Raw genomic sequence first — 27693 nt, forward strand, 5'->3', positions numbered from 1 at the left:
AATCCTATGTGAAAATGACTTCATTCTCAAGTGGGTATAAAACTAATATACGTGTGGGACATTTGAAGAGCACCAAAGCCTCATGAGATACTGCAGTGAAATTTAGACCACAGCTAATTTTATCTTCTCTGATGGAATGGCTTTTCCCTTTATTCTTCAGTTTCCATATTTTCAGGGCAAACTCTGATTTCTCCTATTTTATTATTAAAATTATTTGGATGGGAAACATCCTTGGGCAAAAGCTGATTTTCTGTAACATCTTTATGCTGGGTCTTGTAGAGTTGGTTGCTCCATTACTAAGATTATTTGTACTGCTCAGGTGCCAGCACTCAATGGTAGTAACTTTTCAGTGCGTTCTTCGTGCGTTTTGCTTCAGGTAAGATGATGTAAACATTGCAGAATGAGATGTTGGAAGAAAAATCTATTTGCTTTGCAGCAAACCACAAAATCCAGTTCTGTGGAAGTTTCTGCTTAGCTTCCATACAACAAAACATTGGAAATGTCTGGCAGTGGGGAAGCATCTGCTCCCTTCTCCAAAAAGCCAGGCATCAGTTCTCCATACAGAAGATAGTGTGGTCCAGTAGACCGTAGGACCAGCTCCAGGTTCTAGCTCCACCACTGGCCAGGTGTGTCACATAGTCAGTTATGCCTCTGTTTACCCACCAAATGTTCAGAAACAGCAGCCCTGCTTCTGTATCTACGTCAGGGGCTGAGGTGGGCTTGGATAGAGGTTTTTATTTCCCTTTGGACTGTTTGGAGAGATTTGGGGAAGCAGACTGCAAGGGTGCTCTGTGTCTATATTTCACCTGCAACTTTGAGGCGTTGGACTATGTCTTTAGCTTCTCCTCCTTGCCAGAAAGAGCACACGAGTAAAATGGGTGTCCGCAAGAGTGGGAGATTAGAGCCGTTCATACCCCGGGGGATATTGGAAGTGACAAGAATATCTAAGAAGAGCTTTAGAAGTACAGCTTATTCTCCTTACATTGCCAATCTGCCTTTTGCTGAGAGCTGCCTGGGAATGGATTTCCCACTGGATTAATTAATTCTAATTATGACCTTCCATCATCTACCCATAAATTGGCTTGGTGTGGACGTAGGTGAGATTTCTAATACAGGCTGCACATTAAATATACATATATATATGTATATCTCTGTGTGTGTACATACACAAGCAATTCTCCATCTGCATGGCAACTGTGCTGGATTCTGTGTGCACACACATCACCAAAGGATATTCCTGTCTTCATTCAGCAATGAAAGCCAACCAGGCTGACAGGTAGGTAGAGAGTGGCATTTTAGAAGTGACTTGTACCTTCAATAGCATATGTTGGGTTTTGGTCAGATTTCTTTTTTCTTGGTCGTTTTTTTCTGTAGAGCCACCCAGCCTCCACTTTCCTCCAACTACAGTCAATGTTAGCTTTGCCTCTGGGTTAATTTTCACCTCTCAGCTCTGTGTTTCTTTGTTTCCAATGCACTCCAGGATCTCAGCGGCGTCCCTCAGGGACACAGCAGTGCCTTCAAGGCTGTCCTCAGGGATGATGTAGAACACTGCTAAAAGTGTTCTAAAACACAGCCTCCACTTCCATTACACTGCGGAACATGAAAGATAGGGATATATACTGGAAACTGACATATAAATTAATATTAAGAATGCTGTTTAAAATAATGCACTGGATAGGGACCTAGGGTTGCCAAGCCAAGAAAACGGCTGTAAATCTTCCATCTGCAATTTGGAATGTGGAATGTGCAAGGTATCTTCGCCTGATTAACCCAACTTCCCATATTGGACCGGAGGGATGGGGCTTCCCCAGCCTTGGTATTGCTTGCCCTTAGCAGCACCAAGAAGGCTATATTCTCCCTGTCAGAAGACATGGAGGTCTTATAGTCTCCGCAGGGATCTCAGTCACTGCTACATCTCTTGGGTGATGTGTACGGCATTAACAGAACCCAGGCTTGGCCCACTGTTTTCTCCTTTCCAGGAAATGTTTTGTAGAACACTGCTTTTTGTACAATATTTTGATCAAGAATAATTAAAAAAAAAAAAAAAAAAAAAAGAAAGAAAGAAAAAAGAAAGAAAGAAAAATTATCCCAAATTATCAGAAACGAGAGAAATAAAGAAATAATTCTCCTTTTCCTGATACTCTGCTGCAAATCTTTTAGCACAACAGTTGCAGTATCAGCTACTGTTTGTAAACCATATGTGTGGAGCCATATGTATTACAGTGTGGATTAAGGCAACCAAAGCTCATCTGATCTTGGTTGTCAATAAATCATATAGACCCAGAAGGACTCATAGGAATCTCAGGAACTGAAAAGCTATAGTTATCGTTTTGCGTTATAACATTTCCAGTGGTTCACAGAAAGTTTAAGACTGGCGATATAAAGAAAAGTCATAACTACTCTGAAAACTATAGTTTTACATAGCTACTCTGAAAATGCTCAGAATGGGTCTGTTTCAAGAGTGATAAATCTGAATTGCAGGAAGTTCCTGAAGAAAATAAGAAAGGAACAGCTACTCCTTTATAAGCTTATTTTTGAGTGAAAAATAATACTTTACAGGATCATATTGTTTTGGTGATCGTTATAAGAGCGTTATTTCCTGTAAAAACTTTGTGCAAGATCAGAATAATGGGCAAGTAAAGTTCAGAAAGACTATTTAGTTTATTTAAACTAAGGAAATACATGGCAGAACAGGTCCTTTTTAAACAGAAACATTTCAACTCCACAATTCCTCCTGCAATTTACCTAACCCAAATGCAAATTTTATCTAGATTAATTTTTGTGGAAAAAAGAAAAAAGAAGAGCGAAAAAATCCGCGTTTAGGAAATGGGTACTGCCAGGCTAAATAAAAATTACCATCTCTGCTTCTCCCCTGTCAGTGCAGGTCAGGCCGTCGCTGGGGCATCGTTTAGGGAAAGCATTGCCCTGAAAGAGTGCTTGCCCTGCAGCCCAGAGGTGTAACGGCAGTAGTGCAGTCCAGCCGCTCACAGGCCGGCCCCGCAGGACTGTGGGCAGACCTGAGGGCGCCTTAATGACTCTTAGGTTTCGGGTGGTGCTTCACATGTCTCTGTACAAAGACACACCACCGTCGCATAAATAGAATGGGTTTTGTCGGGCAGAGCAGGTTCCTGGGGAAGCCTGATAGCTCCTCTCAGTTATCTTTCTATAAACTGCAAGAGGATGTGAATGTGCATGCAAGACTTTAAGCTGCCGTGTGTGAAATATTTAAATGCAGTGGTTTTTCTGCCCCCCCCCCCTTTTTTTTTCTACGAGAACACTTGTTGTTCATTTCACAGATCCATGCTGCAACTGGAAGCAAAACTCCCTCCCTTTTTAATTTTCAGAGCTCATTTACCACAGGTGTACTGAAAGAGCCCCTGAGATGCTCTGCTACAGCATCTCCAAATCACATCCCCACTTGTTTCACCATCCAGGACTGAAAATCCAATGAGCTCCTTGGCAGGTCTGGGAGCCCGCAGCCTGGGCAAATCCCAGGGCTGACACTCTGCAGCGGGGACTGTGAAAACCCTTCATTGATCCCGGCACAACGCACTGCTGTTTCACCCCTTATTGTCTCTTGCACTCGCAACTTGCCAGCTAGGCATTTCCTGCTGCTGTTATGAGACGCTTCGATGGCTGCACAAGTCATTTTTCCAGTCTTTTATAACAGAGTAATTCCTTTATTTGATTGCAAGAGCGAGATCTGCCCTGCCGGATATTTTTGCGGCTGAAAAACCAACGCAATCAAATCAGGCAGATGCAGCATATAGCAAATAAGGACTTCATGCCAGAGAGATGACACTTCAAATCACATGCCATTTTAGACACAGGAAATGAAAATCCCAAAGAGCCTCAGAAGAAATGGAAAATTGTTTTAACATTTCGATATTTCTATATCAAAATCTTCAGGTAATAACCAATACTAGTCTTTATCAATATAGCAGGCTTAGCAGTGCCACAAGGAGACAGAGATGAGGACTCCAAGGATCTAAATCCTGTCAGCAAAAGGGAGGACAGCGGGTGGTTTATTTGCCTGGGAGATGGGTGGTGTATGGCAATGGCATATACCCCCCCAGAAGGCAGGCAAGTAATGAGTCAACCTCACTGAGAACATGAGGGTGCAAAGAAAACACGAATGTAGAACTAATGAGTTTTGATAGACACTATGGAGATAGGAAACAGCTATACTTCTGTGTATATAACCTGGCAGAGAATGTGTTTCTCTTCCCAAAGCCCAAGCAGCACAGCTTGGGTGGCTTGCTGTACCTCCTCCCCATGGAGAGCAACTGCAGCTGGTAACCAGAAGCAGAACAAAGAAGCCAGTTTGGTGGTAGGGAGACACACAAACAAACAGCTCTTCAGAGCCACACAGGGAATTTAAAACAGGTACAGGAAAGAAGTGAGTAGTCTCTGTAGGGGAAGATCGGCAGGGACCAGAGGGCATGAGCTGGCCTGGTGGACTTGAAAGTATTTCTTCATCAATCAGAGTGGGGAATCTGGGCACTCTTGCTCTTGCTAGCGGGTGGGGGACATGGGGTCCACCACCCCCAGGGAAAGTTGACTTGGTAGCCCTTCTGCCTGCTCCACAGGGCAGAGGGACTGGAAGAGAAAGGCCACGAGGCTGGAAGCAATGGTGGGGAGCGGTAAGTAGAGTAAGCTTAATATCACCAAGAACAGACAACAAAGAGCTGTAATAAGAGTTTATATAATGATGAGGACTCCCTTAGGAAAGAAGACAGACATCACCATAGAAGCAGAATGGAAGAAAAAGGCTGTATTGAAAATAAAGGAGCAGCCTCCAAAAGCTCGTGGAGACATCAGCATAGCTTCACCCGGGTTACTTCTTCTAGCAATTTCTTGTACCAGAGCTTGTCATCTCAGGTACTGAAGTCCAGGTCAGTATCCTCTCATCTAGGATGCAGGGAGGGAGAAGATAGGCTTCATGTGGGTATCCTGACCAGGATCAGAATGACAGTGGTATTAAGGAAAGATCAAAAAAAGGCTAGCATGTGCTACAGCTTTGCAGATTTCAGAGCTGACTTAAGCCAAGAGCTTTCCTGACATAGGTGAGCATGTCCTGCATTGTCACTGCTTTGTCATTCATGTCTTGCATCAGGGACTGCCGTAACCCCAGTTATGTGATGCTGTTATGAAAGTAGCTGAAATTGGCTGGACCAGGCACACTGCTGAGGCACCTGGAGGGAGACACCTGAGCCTGAGCTGCCTTTCATGGTGCTCTGTGATAACCTTTTCAATCCTGAGTCACACAGCGGCTCAGTGACGTCCCAGTACAGTGGAGTCAGTCCTGTGGCTAGTCTGGGCCGAGTATGATGTAAGATGGGTCAGCTGTTAAGTTTATCAGACTAAACTCCAGATTAGACCAACATTTAAGTCAGCAGTTAGTTGCTGAGTATTTCATTGTGAAGTGCTCACAGAATATCAAAGGGTCTAAGTTTCAATGCCCTGAGGTTAGACAAAAAAGCTCAAAGAAGCACAAAGCAGAAAACCTGAGCATCCCTGACAGAGGACTTCAGGGACAGGTAACAAAGAAAAGCAATCAGTATATGGACTATATGATAAAACAGCCCAATATTCCTGGAAAATACGCCTATGCAAGAAGTTGAACAGTGTTTGCCTCTGAAAAAAAGGTAAGGATGCAGCACTGGGGGAAAATAACTGGAAATGAACCTCGTTAAAGAAAGACATGAGAGAGGGATGTGCTACTGGCTGGTTATAGCACTGCTGAAGGGTGTTCAGGGAAATGTCAAGAGCAAAGTTTTTCCTTTTGGTGCTGCAGTCCAGTTAAGATCTGTTTGTGGAGGACTGTAAGCAACATAACAGATCAGCAAGTAAATGAGAGGTCTTTAATGCCTGCCAAGCCTCCTGGATCATTTCACTTTAAAGGCTCTAAAATGCCTAGGACTTCTGACAGATAAAAGCAGAATCGGTTCATCTGTTGAATGCAAACTGAAACCTCTCAAAACTGTTAAGTCCCATTGTAGGGTTAAAAAAAGAAATCCAGCTCAGAAGTCAGTCTGCAGATTTCTGCTGTGGAAGACAGAAAGTACGAGCTTCATTGCTGCAGAGCCAGCTTTCATGTGCCAAGGCTGTGAGAGCATTTTACAGCTCCAGTGGGCAAACAACACTATACCTGATGACACAGAAGGTGATGTCTGTCAAGTTTCTTAAACACCAAAGTTTGATTCAGTCCTTCAGGGGAGCTAAGGCTAGAAAATATGGAAAGCTAGGGACTGAAAGGTAGCCAGGAGAAACAGAGAAGACAGTGCAGGGAGCTTACAGCAACACTGCATGAAGCAGCAAATAAATACCTTCAGTGAGCACTGAGATTCAGGCAGACCACGTTATCTTCTCTTTAAAGTCTATAGATAAATCGTGAATATCTTGATATTAAATGCTAGAAATAAGGAAGCCATACATACAAAGGAACTAATAAAGATCCAAATATATTATTTTACAGATCTCATCACACTGGGAAGTAGACAGGATTATTCTGGATGAAGACTTTATTTTTTTTTTTATGGAAACATGTTTCTCTCCATATTCTTTGATCCTGCCTGCAGTACCACCATATCCAGTCCATGGCAGAAATGGGACCATAGAGCAATTACTTTCAGGGGGTGATAATGACATTGAATTGATGCTCTAGAGGCAGCAGTCCTTATGGAGAATTGTTCACTGCACAGAAATTACAATCTAGAGCCTGGAACAACAACTGGAGAATTACATGGAAGATCTGTGCTATGTCTGTGGATTAGGGAATTAATTTTATGCTACCTGGCCAGTTTACTTGAGCTTTGGAACAAATAAAGTTGTAGTGTGCAAAGAAAATACTGGAACCTGGAAGCCTAGAGATACAGTTCTACTTGTAACATCCAGTTCCATAATCTCATAAAGTATATGTCCTTGCCCTGAACAGATGGGTCTGTCTAGATTAAAAGCAAAACCTTTCCATTCTTTCCCCCATTCTTGAATAAAAGAATACACTGCTAGCTGTGTGGAAGTTAAATATCTCTGCTTGATTCAGATTTTCCACAAAAGGATCCAGTAAATGGGGGCACTACATAAAATGCAAATATAACTTTCTGAGGAAGGTGAAGGGGGGCTTGACAGCACAGCCTTTCTGGAAAGTCTTCCAGCAGAGGATTAGGAACTACGGATAGTATTTCCATAAACCCTTGGTTTTGGCCTGCCTATGACTCCCAGAGAAGCTGATGGTAAATCTGCCACTGTATCCAAGACGAACAGTCTTGAGACAGTGCTGTGCAAACTGAAGATCCCAGCCTCTGACTCAGTAGGGTAAATATTTTGCCTTTATAAGCAGAGGTTAGTAAATCCAGGGATGTTATTCAATATGCAGTTTGGTAGCTGCTTCACTGAGCAGTGTCCATACACACTGAGCATACTTACCTCCCCTGGTTTTAAAAACTGCTTCGTGCCATTAAGGAACAAGGACATAAATCACAAAGGCAACTGCAGTCAGTGTCATAGCGGGTAATCTCAGTACAAAGGAGACAATCGGGTCACAGACATATTATTCCCTTTGCACCCTGTATGATGCTTCCACCCAAGGAAGGATGCATGCCTGTAAGGATGGGTGCTAGGAAATACAAACTCTGTTGCTGGTGTAGGTGCTCAATTCTGCATGAAAGCTGGTAGTGTTGGTCTCTCATGTTGTCGATGTGCTGCTTTTAATGAGAATGGAAAAGAGCTGTGGGGAAAAAAGTAAATCCCTGTTCATGTTCAAAGTCAGAAATATTGTTGTGTATAGAGTGAATTTAATCCACTCAGAAGAAAAGTCCCTGGCTGAAAAGGTGTCCAATAAAGACATTCAGATCTGCTTAACTGAGTTGGAGAGTGGATTTTCTGTAGTTGCCTATCCAATATATGTAGCAAAGATCAGGAGACGAGTGCAACATATCTTACCTTGTAGCTATACTTAGATATCCATGGACACTGCTACCCACAAAACGCTTCATGCACGCAGTGCTCAAGGACACACTGGGATTTCAGACTGACATTTTAGGCAGTCAGGAAAATGTACTTGTGCTTTCCTGAAACACTTTGTTTGAGTAAAGCAGCCTACAGATCCATAACAGCTTTCATCTCAGTACTCTGCCTTAGCTAAGAAGTTCTGCCTTATTACTGAAGGTTGGAATTTGATAATTAGTTAAAACAATTTATTGATCTTAAAGAATTTATACAATTTTATATTTTGAGAGTTATCAGAACTCTGTACCTGGCTTAAAAATGCAATAATTTGGATTTTTAACTTGTCAAAGAATTCTGTTCAGAGAAAGTCTCTGTATAGAAATACACGTGTGTGGACACTCTACTTATACCTGAAGAACAAAAGCAGAGGTCAGCTGGCATGGTAAGGTAAGATGCAGAACACTGTTGCAAAGTTGAGGTCTCCAACTTGTGGGGGAAGAACAAGAACTATTCGTATAACAACAGTTTTAATACTTGGAGCTTTTTCCTCACACAAGCTCGAAACATTGTGGCACACAGAATCGACATTTTGCTTAAATGTTTTGCTTCTGCTGCAAGAGCTGACCCTACAGTTACATTTAACCTGCCCGGAGTATTAGCCGAAGAACAACCTTTCATGTCACACACTGGATTAAATCCTGTTCATTGACTTCTCTGAGTGCCCAAGACAGCATTAAGAAGTCCATTCGTCTCTATACTTAGGTCTGACAGACACTTGCTTCAATGAGTTTTTGCAACAGAAAACTTTTGTTGGGAAAAAAAATCAAGAAGCCAAAGATCCAGAGCAAAGACACCTGGCTGGAGAGAAATCATCAGGAAACCCAAATGACAGAAAGGGATGAACAGTACTAAAGGATTTTAGTCTTTCTATCTGCTGTACAGTTTTGGAGAGCAGTGGGAAAGTGGCAGTGCATTAATTTGAGAAACAGCCTGAGCTTATTCATCTTAGGTCTTGATAGACACAGAGGAAGTCTGCCACCAGTCCACCAAAGTGACTTAACAGGAGATGGGATAGCTCCCTGCTTTAATTTGTTTGAATGGAAGCCTCAGTGGTATCTGCCCTTGGCAGCAGTGCATACTGGTAGTGTACATGGAAAAGGAAACATGTCTCCACCTAAAACTGAGAAGCTGATATATCTCAGCTGGGCTGAGCTAACCCTGTTCCTCTTAGCTGGCTTATGCACTCCCCATCAGATCTGCTGACACTAACAGAGGAGGAGAGCCTGTCACCCTCAGACGTGCCTCAGGGTCTTCATGAATCACTGCTCTGGCTGCTGGAGCAATCACTCATGGATTCATGGAGTGTTCTCATTTTTCTGGAGATAAACTCCAAATATTGAACTAGGACTTGAAATGATAACCGTAGCTGGCATCAATACCACAGGCACATGTGTATCTACAAGAAGTGTGATACTTAAACTTCACAGTAGGGAGAAGAGACAAGGAAACCTCTCCCAGTCACATCTGCTGGCAAAGAACAAGAAAAAGAAGAGATGACAGGAATTACTGCACAGCCCTCACATGAGCAGGAGACCAGCATCCACTGTAGGCTTCCATGAAAATTGGATTCCTATTTAACTGTGGCTACTTGTTTTCCTGTACTTCATCACAAGCTTCTGTCAGCTTTCTTCTGAGGTGAAGCTTTGCATCCAATTCTGTTCATTTTCAGAAACAATTATTTTCCTTGGCTCCATCTGCCTGCATTTACAGTGAATTCAGTATTCTCCAGAAACAAGCATCTTGGTGCTTGCTCCAGCAGTCCTTTGAGTCAAAAACCTTGATTAAAAAAATCATAGTAACTGTCTAACAAATTCCTCTTCCTTAAACCCAGTGTTATTTCTGTCATGACCCAGAAAGAAAAGCCTTTGTCAGATCAAACAGTAATGATAAGACATCAGGAGAATGGGGAAAGCCACCCTCCAGATCCAGCATGGAAGAACCATCTGCAGGGCTATGTAACAGGAATGTGAAAACCAGCCTGCTTCGGGTCAGACACAGATCCCTGCTCTGGTGGTTCCTCATTGACACAGCCGGAAATTGGATAGAAGAAGGATTGTAGTGCCTGAACCCAAAGCAGCTGAAAAAGGAGTTCATTCACACCCTGGCATTTCCATGGGTCATTTGAGCACAGGAATGACAAAGTGGTGTTGCATGGCTCCAGAGAGTAAACTTTCTGGACAACATCCAATGACGTTCTTCTGAATAAACTTAAAAGCAGCCATTTTCCACTGAGCTGGGAAAAAAACCTTGCCCCGGTGCTTGGGTGGGATGCAGGGCAGAGCCGAGGTGCTCAGGACCAAGCGCTGCATCTTACATCCACCCTGCACTTGACCTAATCACCGACTGCCATGTGGTGCTTCATCCTCTCATCGTTCAAGGACTGGCCATTTCGTTATGGTTTGTGCTCCTGCCAAGTGCTGTAACTTGATGGTTTTTTTGATGTTTGGTTAATCCGAGCTTTTTCTCCATGACCTTCTGCCTCCAAAGGAATTCTTTGCACATGCTAGCACTAGCACCCAGTAAGAGGCACCGGTGATGGCTGGCAGTCTCCTCTCTTCTTCACTGCACTGTCACTGGCAGTGATGCTTTTCCTTCTCTATGGATGCTGCCACTGGAATTTGTCCTCATTGGCTCACCTTAGGATGGAGAGGCTGAAATTCTTCAAAAAGTAGTTCCAGTGGCTACTCGTGTCCTTAATCTTCAAGAGACTAAGCTTGTTATCTCATCCCAACACATATGGACCATCTTTCAGAAAGGGCAAAGGTTTTCCTTGAGGGTTTAGACATTCAGGGAAGGGACAGGACAGGGAAGTTGGGATGGTGGGAAGAGAGTGGGGTCTGCACTCTCCTTCACTGCAAATGCTGGCTGCTCTTTGACCTTTGGGAGGGAGAGAGATGAGGTGGAACCATGGCTGTGGGGATAAGGTGCTGCCTCAGGCACATTTTCTCTCACCAAAACAGCAGCGAAGAGGTTGTTTGCCTCAGGAACTCATTTCTCGGTTTATTTTTTCCACCCACTAAAAGCAAACCCAAGCAGCCCAGCTCATGCTGTGCTATGGGACTGAGCCCAGCAGGCTAGCCTGGCTTGCCTCCTATAAGAGAAGCGTCCAGCTATGCATAAAGACGCTTCCTTTTATCTCTGCCTGATAGCCCCATTTTCCTTGTGAAACCTGCAGGGGAGCCAGCCACGGTGTACACTTTGGTGAGAAAAACTCTGTTGAACAGAGAATCATCTCAAAATGTAAGTACTGCCCTGTACATGTGTTTGATAAAAGCTTGAGCTCAGATGTTCATGGCATCTTGAAGTTTTTCAGATGGAAATCCTGGCCAAGCCATCTACCACCCACCACTGTGAGGGTTTGTACAATGGCTGTGGGATTTGCTTCCAGGTTTTGCTTGCCAGCAGCCAGTAGTTTGCTTAGGGAATGCAGTATCATGCAGGTAAATACACTGAGAATATTTTCCTTTTACTGCATTAATGTTGTTTTGGAGAAGTAATGGTTACAAACCTTGTTCAATTGGCAGCAATCTGAAAGCAAACCCTGGGTTTTAATAACACCTGAGTTTGGCAAATCTGAGATGGAAGTGCAGATCCGCCTGAATTCCCCATAGCTCCCATCTTTTGAAAGGTCTGTGAGTTGTGCTGCCTTCAGCCTGCTGGAAAAGGCATCCATGAGCAAAATTCTTTCCCTGAAATATGTTTAAACTTGCTTTCTTCTGATGATCGCAGTATCTTCCTCCCTGATGCTGCCACCACGGTGCGTACATACAGATGATGCTACTGAAATGTATATGTGATTGACCTCAAAGCACAGAGCAAATGCATGTGTAATCAAGTCTGGTGAATGAGTCTGAATCAGTCTTAACATGGCTTTACTTGCTGGCATGGCCTGGATGACTAGACAAGGCTTTTATTCTCACGGCTTTCTGATATGATAGCGCTCCTCCAGCTGACTTTTTTTTTTAACCTTCTCTGACATTTAGGGCTCGTCTATGCTGGGGATTTAATTCAAATTATTCGAGGATGTGAATTTAGAGAGGAATAATTATTCTTGATTAACTCCCTGTGTGGACAATCTTGTTCCAAAATAAAAGTGCTTTATTTCAAATGGGTTTAATTGACTCCAAGAAAATCAGTAGATTGTTTTCACTAAGAAAAAGGAAAAGGAAGGATGCAAAATGGAGAATATTTTTCCTCTTAAATTTATTGAAAAATGCAAAGACTTATGAACATTATGGAAGTTTTAACTGAAAATTGCTGCACGTTATTATGTATCATTTGCACCTCTGATAAACTGCATGCTGTTAAAATTATTGTTCCATGAAAATAATTACACAGCAGCCAACATAATTAGACAAGCAATGCAAAATCAGAGGTGGAAATGTAGGACGAAGCTCTGACTGGGAGGACTGTTTGTGGAGAGGTTGCTCTGAGGTGTAATTTATTCTGTCCACACACTTGCATTCAGCCTGATGTGGTGGATTTAAACCTGATTATAGATGTAACAAGCCTCACAAAAGCTTAATAATAAAAAAGTTTCTCAGCTTTAGGATGAACTTTCTGTTCAAAAACAAGAAAACAAATGAATCCCCAAATAATCAATACACTGCCGGGGAAAATAGGAGATCATGGTGCCAAAAAATGTCCAACAAGCCCAATGGTGGAAGCACTGATGTTACTGATACCTATGGTACCCAGAAAGGAGAGCTGGAGCTAGGCAAGGCTCTAGCTGCCAAGTGTCACACATGGGCTCAGGCACTGAGCTGGTAACATCCACGTTATTGAACTGATTTCAGTAAATCACTATTTCAGGGTATTAAGGTATTTCTCTGGGGACAGTGCAGGATGTAGTACGTACTTTAGGGTGAAGAGTGTTTAGCATGGATCAAGACACAACTCATGTCATACCTTTTGACTACGGAAGAGAACTGGTCCTATCCCTGGTGGTTACCAGCACAGACCTGCCTACCTGACCTCCTCTTTCTAAACAACTGCTCTGTCTCGGTGTCAATCCAGCCTTGCACATGAGTGTCCTCCTAGAACTAAAAAGCTTGCCCTTATGAAATCGTTGTCAGAGCTGGTTCATGTGATTCTTCCAAAAAAAGTAATCGTCAGCAATCAGCATCTTCTGCACAAAAAAACCCAATCAAAACCCAAGAACCTCCCCAAAAAAAACCCCACTCACCAACCTAAAAAAATCAAGACTCTTATGTGAATCAGTAGATGGGAAATCTTAGTCTGAGGCTTCCCAGATAGGAGCTAACAGTGCTGGCCTACTGGAAAACATAAAGTACAGGCTTTTCTGAGTGTCCTATTTTTGTTTGTTTCTTTGATTGATTCCAGTGTAGGATGGGTAATCTTCAAAAGACTTCTTTTTTTCTTTCCTAGGGCACGGAACCACTTGTCACCCAGTAGCAAGTTGCAGTGAAGCAATGAGATCCAGCCTCTGGATCATAGCTCTGATTTTGAGAATACATAGGAGCCTGCTTGAATTGTGACATAATACGGAGGGCTACAGGACGGATCGTGTGCATAATAGCATGCAGCGTTTGGCAGAAACAGAGCCTAGAATTGAAACTCCTGCAATCGTACCAGAAGAAGGGGGAATCTTAAACTTAAAGCTTCCAGAGAAGTTTTTTTCATTGCTTTTCTGCCATTGCTTTCAATATTGGATTTCACTGACCCCTTTTTCTTGCCAAAGTAGTAGACCAATCAATAGACAGGGGACAATTATGCCACTCTTAAAATCTATTCTACATGGTACACAGTTAACAGATTGGCTGAGAAGAGAAATCCTATGTCCACATCTATCCATTCTCTATGTCCACTTCAAGATCCATTATGAACATATATTCACTCACACCAAGCTAAATCTTTCTCTTCTTCTTGAAGAGCAATATCGTAATAAAATGTATCCCTTTAATTGTATGACCTATCAGACCAAAACAAATCATGGTCAAAAACCCTACAAAGACAAAGGAACTTACGTTTTCAAAATACTGAAGTAGCTTGAGCTTCCTAAACCTTGCGGCCCTGGGAGACATGTGCAGAGCATGGGCAGGTATGTTTCACTGCACATCTCACTATCCTGGTCACCTTTGCCAGGTCCAGAATGACCAGGAGCTGCTGCAGCCCTTCTCTAGCCCCTACACTGCAGCTCTTGGTGGGAAGGAAGGCGATGGGTGCTCAGACCTTACCATTGGATAGAAATGGGATCTGCAAATGTGTGTCTGAAGGAAAGGAGCTCAGGAAAGGTCTCCAGTGCCACACTTTGGACATGGCATTAGTAATTTTGGGGACTTTCAGTAGAGCTTGGGCTCTCTGGGTCCTCAGCCATTTTGAAAATAAGACTTCAGAATGCTTTTGTAAATTTTAGTCAAGGTGAATTTATAGTAAAGTCTAAATCCACAGTTAATTACAATGAAGCAGAAATTGTTCTGAAGAGATTAGGGATGAGCTTTTGAAGGAGGCCTCTGAATTTTAAGTAACCAATTCTCATTGAAAGTCAGTAGGTTTGGGCATCTAACTCCCTTACTCACTTTTGAAGATCCATACCAGGGTCTAAAACTCATTCTGTTACAAGCCAGCCAATATTTTGTTCCTGGGAAAGCAGTCTTCTGATATCCCAAAATTAAGACAACAGAGGGCTACATTCTTTGTTTTATTCTCAAAGGCTAATATTGAAAAAATATAGAAATCATTGTGAAAAATAAACTACAGCAATTTAGATATTTAGTTTTCAAATCAGTTGACAGGCATAGCAAGGAACTGTTTTTACCTCTGAAGAAATAAATGTAATAAAATACTGTTTAAATAATGTTTAAGTGATGTGATGAAAGACGGGTTCACGAACCCTCTGTTATGTTAACAATTAGCAGAGCAGGACATGGATTTTGTTTAAGAAATGTGTACTGCTAATATTGGGGTCAACATATGAATAAACAAGAATGGCAGTATGCACTAGAGTCAGACTTTACTAATGTATGCTTAGTTATCTGTATGGTTTTACTTATCATACCAAGATCTACTGCAGTCAGGTCTTACGTGTCCGTGTGTCCACAGGCAGGTGTGGGCACCCATTCATACTCTTGCCCACATCAAGACGTCATTCGTGTGTTGAAATTACTTTCTTGCTCAAACTGAGGAAGACAAATATGTACCAGTCTACTTCTGAAGCCTGACACTGACCACACTGTTATAGGCAGCAACGCCCAAGGGTTGGGGTGCTGACCTGAGGCCACACCAAGAGAACCCCAGGAGCTATCCCTTCTGCTATAGACTAACCATGCAATGCCAAGCAAGCCCTCCTCTCACTTTCTCTGAGTTGTTAATCTTGTTTGACCATAAGTCGGCCTCTTGCTGTTGGCCACAATGGTACCTGAAACCTGAAGTTCTCACTGACAGTGAAGTTCTAGGAGTTGGGCTTCAGAAGACTCAGGTGTCTTGGATCTCACCTCCTGCTGCCTTGGAAAACTGTGGCCTCTTTCCACATGTATCCTTGGACAGCATAGTCCTCAGTCCTCCTCAGTGATAGCTTGGGAATAGACATGCAAAGCCAGGCCTGAGAAGCATCATTTCGAGAAGGCCACTGCCATTTACAAAAAAGAAGCTTTTTATTGATCTTCAATATGCCTTAAATAAAATACTCTCTTAAGCCTTTCGATTTAGAGACAGCAATGATGGAAAAGTCCATTACCTGAGTCAACAACAATCCTCTGAAATATTTGCTGAATTACCTAGCTAAGCAAATGTTTCCAGAGCCTTTTCTATTTACATGCATCTAGTATGATCCCTATTTTCTTTGCTGCAAAACACATACAGTAAGCCAAGTCCTGCTTCTGAAAATTGGCTATGTTAGAGCATGGTCCAGCAAAATATTGACCACTGTCAGTTCCCACCCTGGGTAATGGAAGTTGAAGGTATCCAGCACCCACAAGCAGCCTGTGGATGGCAATGGACACTATTTGGACCTCCAGTGCAATGCCTGATCAGATAACGGTCTGTCTCTAGGTAGAACGTATATTCTTTCCCTTTCATTCTCTGTCTTAATAATGTGTGTAGCTCTGATTTATTTTTTATCAAGATTAACAATGGAACAATACTGCTTCAAATATTAAAAAGGCAAAGAAATGTAGGTGCTGAAAAGGAAGGAAAATACCTCAATTTCAAGCCTAAAGATTACTTTGGGTCCCAGAGGAAGCAGAAGCAATTTAGTGGCTGATACCCTTAGCAAGAAAAAAGGTTGTAAGATTAAGACCAACTGCTGTTTGGATAAGTGGTTGGTAATTGCACATATCAGCAATTATGTGCTGTCATATCATTTTTCTGTTACCTTACTCCTCTCTTGTGTCCCGTCAGGGTTTACTTGGAATGACCCTACATCTACGGTCCTCTTTGGATTCACCTTCTTAATGTCATACAACAGTGCCTCGCAAGTTCAAAGAAAAAAGAAGTCATTATTACAGGAGGTGCCTGGTGGAGGTGCTCCTCTTCACGTATGTAGCTAGAGGCTACTGCTATAATAACCAGGCTTCCAGGAACATAAATAGAGAAAGGCCTCCTGAACCTGTACAACCCTCTTTGTCCTCCAGCTTCACAGGGGGAGAAGCGGGTGTGTGGGGAGAGTTTTAGCAGGAAGAGGTTTGAGCAGGGTAGGAGAGGGTTGTCTCTGCGTGTGGTTCAGCGCCATCCTGCCTGTGATGCTGCAGCACCCAGCTCCAGGTCATGCTGGGGGGTCTTGGCTGGAGACCCAAGGCTTGCTTGGTCAGGGCAGTGTACAGGTTACTATATTGAATCCTCTCCAAATAAAAAGGGGGACCTTGAGTTCACTGTATATAGGCTGCTTGTAACTCCTGCCCCAGCTGGGGACACACTGGCAGGTAACGGTGGCCCACCCCTGAGCTGAGCAGCAGTGCTCACTTCTGTAGCTTGCCAGAGGCTTTGCATCACTCGGAAAGGCAAATGCCATCACGAACACCTTTTCTTTCACGGAAGTAACTGATTCCCCAATAAAGTGTCAAAAGATAACAAAGTCTGTTCCAGCTAAACTCATCTGTTCATTGCCTGAGGGAAGCCTCCAGCTTATATGGCACTGGGTGCTCCCATGGAGCAGAAAATATTTAGCTCACTAAACAGATTCAGGCAGGAGTTGTAACTGCTGCTGTCTGCAGTGTGCCTACATTATAACTGGAGAGGACAGGCAATATCTGGCTTTCAGGTATCTCAGACCTGACCTACAGTGATTTATAGGGATGTAAAGGAGAGCAGGGTCTTACACACAGATCCCACCACACAAGCGGAGTGAGTCCTGTCTCTGCAAGGGCCATCATGGTAAAGAAGCTCTGGGAAGGACCAGCAACTGCTATGTCAAGCTGTGGGAGATGCCAATCTGCAGCCGGAGCCTCAGCCGTGATAGCAAGGTGCCACATAACAGCTCATGGAAGAGCTAATACCCTTCGAAAAACAGATAAAAGATTCATCAGCACAGATGAAGATATGAGAGCTTGGGCTTAGACAGCCTGTAGCTCCTGCCAAGAAATTGCGTGGAAGGTAGAAATGAATTTAAAAGGTTGAGTGGGGGCCAGCAAGTCAATAACTGAATAATCCCACCCAGATAGGAAACCAAAGCATAAACAAGAGTCTCCACATACTGACGAGTTAGCACTGGTTGCACTTTGGAAAGGATCCTAAAATAACAGAGATTCCTGGAGACAGAATAAACACATCTCTCAGTTGTCATCCTGAGCAGAGGGTAATTGCCTAGATGTCTGATTGACTCGCTGCTAGAACTAAGTATGTAGTTCTCTGACATGCTGTCACCTTCTTCACTGTATGTTTGAGATTTTTCAGTAAAGCACATCAGGAATCAAAGCAAATGTCCACAAGGAAAGATGCATCTCGACCTTGAACTTTAATCACCGGCAAAGGGCTGAAAATGTATTTAAAATAAGTGAAGTTACTGCATTCCTGAGAGTGACATTTAATCTCAGAATTCCCTGGGGGCTTGTACACATACAGTCCAACCCTCAATGGAGGAACATGGAGTTTGCAGCCCCTCTCTGAGGACTGGAGAGTTGGCACGTGGCTTTTTGAGCTCCCTAGTCAGACCATGACATGGTCCTCAACACTGTATCTGACCCCCATTTCCTTTCCTTCAGGGTTTTTCCTTCAGCATGTCTCTTCCCAGTTTGCACTGCTGGAAAAGACAGAGGAGCAAAGTTCCCAAGTTAGTCTTCCTTCCAGTTTTAGCAGCTCTTTTACCCTGAACCTGAGTGCTTGATGCCTTCTCAAAGCCACCACAAGCCTCTTGGTTAGAGATTCCTATCAAGCGCTGAGCAGTCCTGTCTACCCTGCTCATGCTTTGCTGCCTTCCCACCTCAGGGCTAGTCTCATTTTCAGCTGTTAAGCTCTTGTTTATGTAAATGTAAGAGAACCTACCCAAAAACCTTAGCACTGGAACATTAATATGAATTTTCAATATGTCTTGGAATTTGCAGGGAAAATGATTTCTGCAACATAATACCGATTTCCAAAAGTCAAAGGACCTGGCCAAACCGTAAGCTGACCCAGCTCCTGGGAAGGATAATGTGCTGGTTCAGAGTTCAATTCATAATATATATAAAAATAATATACTAAATGTAATGCAGTATGAACATAACTGTTTGTAACTTGATATTATACTCTAACATGTAACAGACTTCTATAAAATAATTTACTCCATACTCTGTGACAGCTTAGGTTCTGAACTCAAACCAAAATTAACCGGGCACATCATAGATGAAAGGGAGGTGTTTAAACAACAGGACTTTAAAGGTAACTATAAAACTATCAGCAGAGGAAGGTGGTCTTGAAAGAGTACTGCTTCTAAGTCCTTGGTCTTTCATATTATGCATTTGAGAAAAAAAATAAGATCATCATCAGAAGGCACAGACATTGGACGTGTGCTTAATAGCAAAAAGATGAGTCATGGATGTGGGGTGATCTGCATCACCCAGTGAGGCGCATGCAGTCAGACACGAAGTAATTCCTCAGCAAATGAGGAACACTGACCGAGCTTCCACGCAGGCTCCACCGGAACCAGCCGAAAGCCAGCATGCAAAATGGCTAATGCAAAACATGGGAAAAATGTGCAAGTGGCAGACTGGAGGAAGGAGGTCACATCACCTCTCCCTATGAGGCTGCTACAGTCCCTGCATGAAACAGCATCTGGGAGGGCAGCCAAGGACTACCATCAGGTGATGGAACAAGACAGGCTCTGAGAAGCTCCATAAAGAGTCCAGGAATCATGGCACGGGGTGGAGGAAGAACAGCTGCTTCTTTCTCTCCCCAAAAAAGGGACACTGGAGGCACAGGAGGGCTCAGGCACGTGGCAAGGCTGTGGAAGCCATGCACTTCAAATCCGGGTTGGTGGCCTAAGGACAAGACTTTCTTCTTTATCTCTCTGTGTTTGAGAATTCACCCTGGAGCAAACTGAATTCCAGGTCAGATCCAGCTTGTGAGGTGAGTTTACAAACCTGTCTCCTCCCCTTGCCTCCAGCCTGTGCAGGAAAAAAGCATTTTCTAACAGAAACTTCAATGGAGCTATCACTTTGTGAGCACTGCAAATACGTATATATATACACACGAAGCAACTTGTCTAATGTATGTTCAAGACAGAAGTTTGAGATGTCAGAGAATTTTATCTTAAAAAACCCAGGCATTCATGCACAAGAGGATAACTTCAAACTTATCTACCTATCTCTACAACTCCGAGCTCTAGGTAGACAGAGAAATCAAGCAGAAGCTAAAGCAGGCAGACACATGGAAAATGATTTCTGCAGGCAGAGAACAGGTCGTCCCTACAACTACTGCTAAACCTAGCCTTGGAGAGAAAAGTGGCAATTACCTAGCCTGTGCCTCCTGCCCTCACACACACAACCTTGAGAGCGAAATGATGCACTCAGCTGCAACAGTTCAACATGCCCCAGGGGACTCGGAGGGCACATGTCTCTTCTGGAGCTAGCTCTTTTTCTACCCATGACAACCTACTCATCTTTCTCTTTTCTTTTGCTGTAGGAAGAATATTACAAGAACTTATGGAAAAACAGGGTAGGAAGGTGCATAGCACAAGCAGGAGGAACCCAGCCCAGACAGAAGACCAGGCACTCTGTCAGTGCTCCCTTGGTCTGATTTCATACCAGCGATGATTGGAAATAAGTTCAGCGATTTAAAACCAGTATAAATGAGTCCTAGCATGGGCTCACCACACAGTGGATTCCTTTTTTTCCCCGAATGGTATTCGTCATCAAGAAACTTTGCTCACAGAGGCTGCAAAGCCAGAAGGCTCTCTCCATTCATTTACATATTAAAACTCAACAGATGATGAAGGGGAAGCAATTACTGCAGACAAGAATAGTAGTTTTCTTAGTTACGTTTATTAATTTTCTTTTTGCTCAGTAAAGTCTATGTTCAACAGAAAGCTGATTGTTCCAGACACCTTTGTAAATGGAGTTTTACACCATCATACACTAGTATACTGCACATTAACTTAAAGTGATTTAACACAGTCAAAATGAATGAGATGGCGTAATGCAAACCAGATGTGCGGCAACATCTTTTGCTCCTTTCACAAGAAACGCCTGCCTACATTCCTGCGGGGAACCTTTCAGCTGGGCTGTGTGCCTTTCTGTTAGATGAGAGGTTGTCCACAGAGCCAAGAGCTGAGCAACATCTTGAGGCAGTGCTTAAATGGAGGTTGCTGCTCACCTGCAAACAGAAGTTCACCTCTGTCCTAGCAGCAAAGTTGGCCATTGCAGCCCTATCTTTGTGACTGCTAACGGGATGGGTGCTCTCTCTCATCCAAAGCCCTCTGCACAGAAGAGGGATCCTAGAGATCATATTTTAAACTTTCATTTTCCCTTCAAGTGTCATTTGGATTTTTTTTTTTTTTCTATCCCACATTTCACATTAACTGCATTCAACTTACAGGGAGTATCAGAAAATATTACCTTAGCTTGAGAATAGATTTGCTCTCAAGTGACATCTTCCAATACTACTGATTTATACCCTTTTCCTTCATTGATCTGTTGGGAGCTTTCATCAGCTATATCTGACATAAACACTGTATTATTCTGTATTGCATTATACCCTAGAAATCCACTCAAATCCCTTTGCTCCTCAAATTAAAGCAATATGCATTACAGTGTCCTGATTTCCTTCTATTCCTGTATTTGCATTGTATCATGCTCTAGATTACTCATGTATCTTTTGGCATAAGCATCTCCCTGCTCACTTAAGAATATTGCCTTTAATCTTCATTATACCTTGAAGCATACAAAACCTTGGCCCCAAGGGACACACGAAGATATCTAGTTCCCAGAGTGGCTGAATATCTGTGAAGTTATTTAAAGCAAATGTCATGTTGTTCAGAAGCCTAAGTCTTGTTCCAGGTGATCCCATGGACACCCATGATGTGCCTCCGGTCTCACTGCACCACACAGCATGCGAGGTTTGTCTGCCACGCTGCAGATCAACGTGATTTTGGGAAGGGGCTGCTCCTCCTGCTACAGTGACACAAACTGCAGCTCTGCAGCTGAAAGGTTTTAGTCGTGTGGCTGTGCTGGAGTGCCTGAGCTCCTCAGTAGTTTAACCATGGAGTTCGTTTGCCTGCCATCAGCTTTTTGATGGCAGAAATAGAGTAGCAGCTCCAGGTTGTACTTTTGCTGCAAGAGACCACATGGATTCCTTACATTGTTCTTACTCCCTTTCAGCATCTTCTGACCATCAGAATGATCCACTAGACCTTACAAAGAGCAGCAAACAACCGCAATGCCAAGGGAGGTCCAGTGGCATGTGCAAGCCGTGACTCATTGCAGTGAGCACATGCAGCGTGGCTTTTGGGTTCAGTGTCAGCAAAAACCTGAAATATCAACTATGGTACTTGGGAGGAGCCTTTGTATAAGGCAGAGCAGAAGCTGAAGACGGTTTCGCAAGAAAACCACTGTCACCTGTAGTTATAGGAAAAGTGTGTCTGCAGCTCCCATGTCAGAATGAGAAACCTCTTTCTCCACCCGTGTTTAGGCAATGCCCTCATGCAGAGCCACTCATTAGTCCAGCGTAACTTCAATCACCGCCGGTAACACAAAGCTCTCCTTGGAGGGCAGTCCAACATCATTGATGTACCCATGAAGAAACCATCTCCTGAAATCCCTCCCTAGCCTGCTCACATACAAAAGCAATAGAAGGTATTGCTGCTAAAAACCAACAAAATCTTATACCTAACCCAAGCAGAAGAAACCCATTTCTGGTAATGTCGACTGGGAAAGGAGCAAAAATGACAGACAAAAAGATAGAGGGCTAACAAACCCAGTCATGTTGTGCCTATCAGAGCAAGAAAAATACCACTGCATATTCATTAAGATTTGTTCAAAAGTTCAGAAAATTCCCTCCAGTAATATAATGTGTTATAATTCAATTTATTTATGTTTCTAAGGCATGAAGACTAGCTTTAATTTCCCTCAACTGTGCTTCTATTATTATTAATCTACTTATCTTCTAAAAAGATCATCTAAACTACACTTCTATAGGGAATGTGATCTTTGGCCATGTAGGGCTTTGCAATTATCCAGTTCTGAATGAACTTGTTGTTAAAACATTTTTTAAGTCTAATGAAAACATTAGATCAATTCCTTGCAGTGATAGTTGTCATTAAATCAATAGTGTGTATAAGTCCATTATACTGATATTTGACACGAACTGTCGAAGGTCTGCTAACAATGAAACCATACTGAAGTGTGTCCTCTGCTAAGCATATTTTATACCAGATAAAAATCTGTTAAGTCTACAGTAACTGAAACTTTTCTTCTTTAACTAAAATAAACAGATATATGAAATGTTGCTGTAACTCACACAAGGACCACCATGATCACACATGTTTTGGTGCCAGTCTTTTTATCACACCTTTATCACAGCTGTGCTCTCAAACCAGTTAGAAAAGCTTTTTTTTGTTTGTTTATCTGTATGGCTTACCAAGCAGAGGCAGAGATTTCACAATGAAGTTCTGCTGAGCATGGAGGACCCCCTCCCAAAGCAACGGCACTGTCACTGACTTCAGTGGAAGTTAGATTGTTCCTCAAGTCCCTGGGAAAGGAAAGGTCTTCCCAAGGACGAACAGCACCTCTGCATCACAGCAGAACAGCTTGCAGGGGCAAGAAACACAGCCAGACCCATTTCCCCGTGGAGAAGAGCAGTTTCTTTGTATATGCCATTATATTGCATATGGGAAAAACGAAAGACCTCTGGCTCTGTGTTCTTTAAGCATTTTTCCAGTCACCTGCAAACTCAGTTTCTACTCCTACCATGGGTGCTTTAGAAAGAGTATCACTATCAATGCAATCCCACAAGAGTGTGGTGTCCGATGTATGTAATATATGATGGGATTTTCACCAGGACAGAACTATAAAACTTGAGAAAATGGCTCCTGGAAAGACTTAAGTACAGAAAAGAGCCATTCAACATGATATTTCTGATGTTTTATAAACCTAACAATTTTTCAGTAGTAGTGTGTAACATCTGCTCACAGGCAAAGGAGCTGTGAGCGCACAAGTGTGCGGAAATAATGGTCTATGGCAGACATAGACAATTTTATGGTTAAAAAACCACTATGAAAAGTCAAATTAATTTATTTGAAAGATGTTAAAGATTTGCTATGGAGCGGGCAAAGGACCAGTGAAACTTTTCATCAACTTTTGGAAATTTTGGTCCTCAGAGACGGCATTTTTTCTTAAACAAATGAGCTAATTGATAGAAAAAAAAATCACCTGAGACGTTCTCTGAAACATTGGCTTCTGTAATGCTTGCAGAAGAAAATCCCAACCAGCTCAGAAGTGGAGCGAGGACCCAAGCAGAGCAGGGTCCTGCCCTGCCCTGTGCTAGGGCTCCCACTAACGGCAGCAAGAGAAAGCTCGGTCCCTCCCACCATAGCCGAGAGAGCAGAAAAAACTCTGCAAAACGTTCTTCACCTCATTTTTGGTGTTTGGTTTTTAAAACGCCTAAAAATACAGTTAATGACTAGATTTTTCTGAATTGCTTTCACAGTTAGAATATGAGTTTAACAGAAAATAATCTGAATATTATTTTCCTTGGATGGGTTTTATCTCACCTTCAGACATCTGCAATGTAGGCTTGTAAAGCTACATCCGTGCTACAGCCAGGGGAGCGAGATCCAGGGTGTGATTCCCATTGATGGTCTGACCTATTTGAGGCATGGGGTGAATCATGATCTCAGTTTTGCAGCTGACTTCTGCATTGCCTACACATGGAGCTGCGGCAACCGGTTCAGACATGTGGTGGAGATTGTCTTGTTGTGACTGCAAGGAGACATCATGCAGAAAACAAAGCCCTTGCGCTCAGCCAACAAGGGTGATGGTGGTTGAAACAACGACATTACGTAGGACTCCCCTTTATGGAGCCTGAATTGGGGAATCAGTGCAATGGGATGGAGCTTCTTGTTTATGGTTGAGGAGAACTTAAACCCCCTTCACTTGGGGTCTTTAGGCTTTGGTCTATTCTCCAGTTCTGTTACAAGAGGAGGAAATCCCAAAAACCTCAGGTGAGAACTGGTAATTGTGGAAGAAGATGGACAAATATGCTTGGTTTTTTGATTCTGAGCATGAGGGAAAATATCAAAACAGCTGAGTAATTTTCCATTGGTAACACTGCAGAGATATCTCCCCACAATCAGACACAGAGACCAGGTGCAGGCTGTCCTTGGGTCCCACTTCTAAATCTCAGATACATTTTTATAAGGCCTCTGACTCAAGGAATAAACATGAGAGGATTACAGCTAATCAGATAAGTATGTCTTTATTTAACTGTAACATCAAAAACTGAGCTTGCAGTATGTTCTTAAGAGATAGAGTCCTCAATCTAATGAAAAGGTTCTTTTGAAAGATTTTTTTCCTTTTAATTAAATTGTGTTGATTTTATTTGACATTTGATTTCAAGAGAACCGCCTGTGTTTCTCCTTCACCATCCATCTTGAATGCATAACGTCACAGCCAAAAGGCCATCCCACTCTTCAAGAAGGTTGCTGTATTTTAGCTTCTCTGTGTGTCATACAGATCAGCTTAAGTACAGATCAGCTACTTCAACATTTCCCACTGAAGATCCAGATTTCTACAGAGTGTGGCAGAGCGCTGTGCAGGTATCTCACTATGCATTCAGCACATATGTACGTGCAGGGAATGTAAACCTGTTGACACAAAATAGGCTTTCCTCACACTGAGGAACAAGTTACATTGGGACAAGCGACACAGCAGATACCCCACAAATACCAGGGAAGAGGTTTTGTCCAGCTTGCCCCCTGCACTAGTCTGTGGTGGGGCCAGAACAGCATCCAACTGGTGCAGCCAACAGTGGGAGGTTGAAGCAAAGTAGTATTGCTCCTTTTCAGCAGCCTGTCCATACTGCAACGTATTTTATATTTCAGCTCCATGGATGAAGTCTCAGCTTTAGGTCTTAGCCTGGGTCTGTCCTCGGGTCTGGACCACCGTGTGACTGCAGCATGTACCCACGACAGTGGCACAGTGGTAGAGGTAAGAAAGGCAGAGCTCCCCCTCTTGATGCCAATGCTCCCTGCAGGACAACAGTGGTGGCCTTTGGGGACCTCCTTATGTTCAAAACCACATACATAAATACAGAGCCCAAGAAGGAACTTAGAGAGATACTTTGTATTTTAAAACAGTAAGTTCTTTGGAGACGGGATCTGATGTACGAGACCATAAAAGAGCTAAAAAAAGGGTGCTGTTCTATACACAAGCAACTACACAAATATACTAAGGTTGCAAATCAAGATCTTAGAAGTCAGAAAAATGCCTGCCTTAGCATCTGCTGGGAAACTGCCCTGTGTCCACTGAATTCCCCTCTCCTTTGTTGCTGAAACTGGAAGCTTCCCAGTGAATGAGGCAGGAAATTTGATGAGGAGGAAGGAGACATGGTGAAGGCAGCTGAATGGTGTCCTGGGGAACTGGCTGCTATCTGTGTCCCTGCTGAAGAGTTTCTCTGAGATACTGCCAAGTCATCCAAACCATACATCGAAAGCTTTGTCTTGGTAATTGTGTGGGGCTTTGTTTTTTGAATGCATAAACTAATGCCCCAAGTTCTGATTCATAAAACTGCTCAGCACTCATTGCTGTGAAAGAAAACAAGGGCACTGTCCTTTCAGTGCATAAAGTGCTAGAGAACGTGGAATGTTCAGAAAAATCAGGTCATTAGGCATGCAAATTGGGTCATCAAAATTAGTGGATCTTTTTGACATTAATCTCTCTAGACTTCTTCCTGGGAAAACAGGGAGATCCCATACCCTACAGGAGAGTTGTGAACTAAATTAATTTAATGTTTGTTTCCCCACCAGCTCCCACTCCATCTGATGCTGATGCTATTTGCATGTCAGGCAGGCTGTTTCCATCTCTTCCTTGCTCTCTGCAACCACAGAGGACACGGTCAAGGCATGGATTGCTGCCATGCTGGTACAGAGCCTCCCCAGCCCTGGGCAGACATGGAATAGGAGCCTTGTCCTGGCCTCTACAGCACCCCCAGGCATCCCTGCTGCTGCTGGGTCCATCTGGGCTGCTGAGCACTATGATTTACAGCTCCCAAATTCTCAAATTTGGTCATACTTGAGCATTGCTTCACATGTCCAGAGTATCATGAAGGCCAGGATAAGCTGCCCACTGCCCAGCTTTAGGGCAATGTTCCGCTACTTCCTGAGTGCTTCCTGACAGCAAAAGCAACTTCTGAATGTGCTTGTTTCTCAAGGTGGTTCTGCTCCCCTTTCACTTAGACAAGCCCAAGTCTATTATCCCTAAAGTAAAACTCCTATTGCAGATGTTTAAAGTAAGCATTTCTCAGAACAAAGAGCTTATTCAGCTTGAAAAAACTCACTACCTATGGAGAAGTACTAACGCCTTAACTCCCTGCTTCTCCAGTCCCCGGCATCTGGGGGCCGTCTCAGTCACTGCTCAGCCTGCCGCCCCAAATCGTGCTGCCGGCGGAGGCAGCAGGGTGGGACCCCTCAAAACTGCTGTGCCTCCATCACCCAGGCTTTGTCAAGGGATTCGGGGAGAGAGGTATGGCTGTGAATGAAGCCACAGTGTTCAGCAGGGAGGACTTATTTCAATATGTTGTTGAAACTATCTGATGTCAGGTTATATGTCTCAGGGGGACGTGCGTTTCGTGTAGTTTGTTATGCCATCTGTTAAGAAATGCAGCCACTCGTCTCTCCGCTATACGACCACAGATGGGGAGTTTTTCCCCCTGTGTGCATTACTGTCAATATATGCCAAAGCCTTCTTAGCTGGAGCCAGGTGGAATCACCACCACGACGAGTGCGCCTGGGAAGAAGGGTGCTGCACAGGTCTTCCCAAGCACTTTGGCTCACGGCGTGCAGACAAGCTTAATGAACAAAGCCAGCCTACGCTGGTGAGGTCAGGTCCCCAAAATCCCTCCGGCTTGCAGGGCAATGAGCGATGACTCCAGAAGCACAGCCTGAGGAGGAGGTCACACACCTTCATGCAACATGGTGTGCAGCCTTGGTTGCGGATTTGACTCTCCTGTTGGCTGGCTGTGGATGGTGCTTGCCCCAAATCACCATCTGGCAACAGCACCATGAATCTCAGACCAGAAAAAATCCGAAGCCTCAACTGG

At 43.4% G+C, this 27693-nt stretch overlaps 1 protein-coding gene across 1 annotated transcript in view; it reads right to left on the reverse strand.

The window, feature by feature from the left end:
- The window catches only part of CNPY1 (canopy FGF signaling regulator 1), a 39170-nt gene extending 18371 nt beyond the window's left edge, over positions 1 to 20799 (reverse strand). The window contains 2 exon segments of the mRNA XM_030483354.1: positions 16343 to 16438; positions 20755 to 20799. Of these exon segments, the coding sequence (XP_030339214.1) occupies positions 16343 to 16438; positions 20755 to 20799 (141 nt within the window).
- Between the last annotated feature and the right edge of the window lie 6894 nt (positions 20800 to 27693).

Source organism: Strigops habroptila, chromosome 1 (genome assembly GCF_004027225.2).
Source record: "Strigops habroptila isolate Jane chromosome 1, bStrHab1.2.pri, whole genome shotgun sequence".
Lineage (NCBI taxonomy): Eukaryota > Metazoa > Chordata > Aves > Psittaciformes > Psittacidae > Strigops > Strigops habroptila.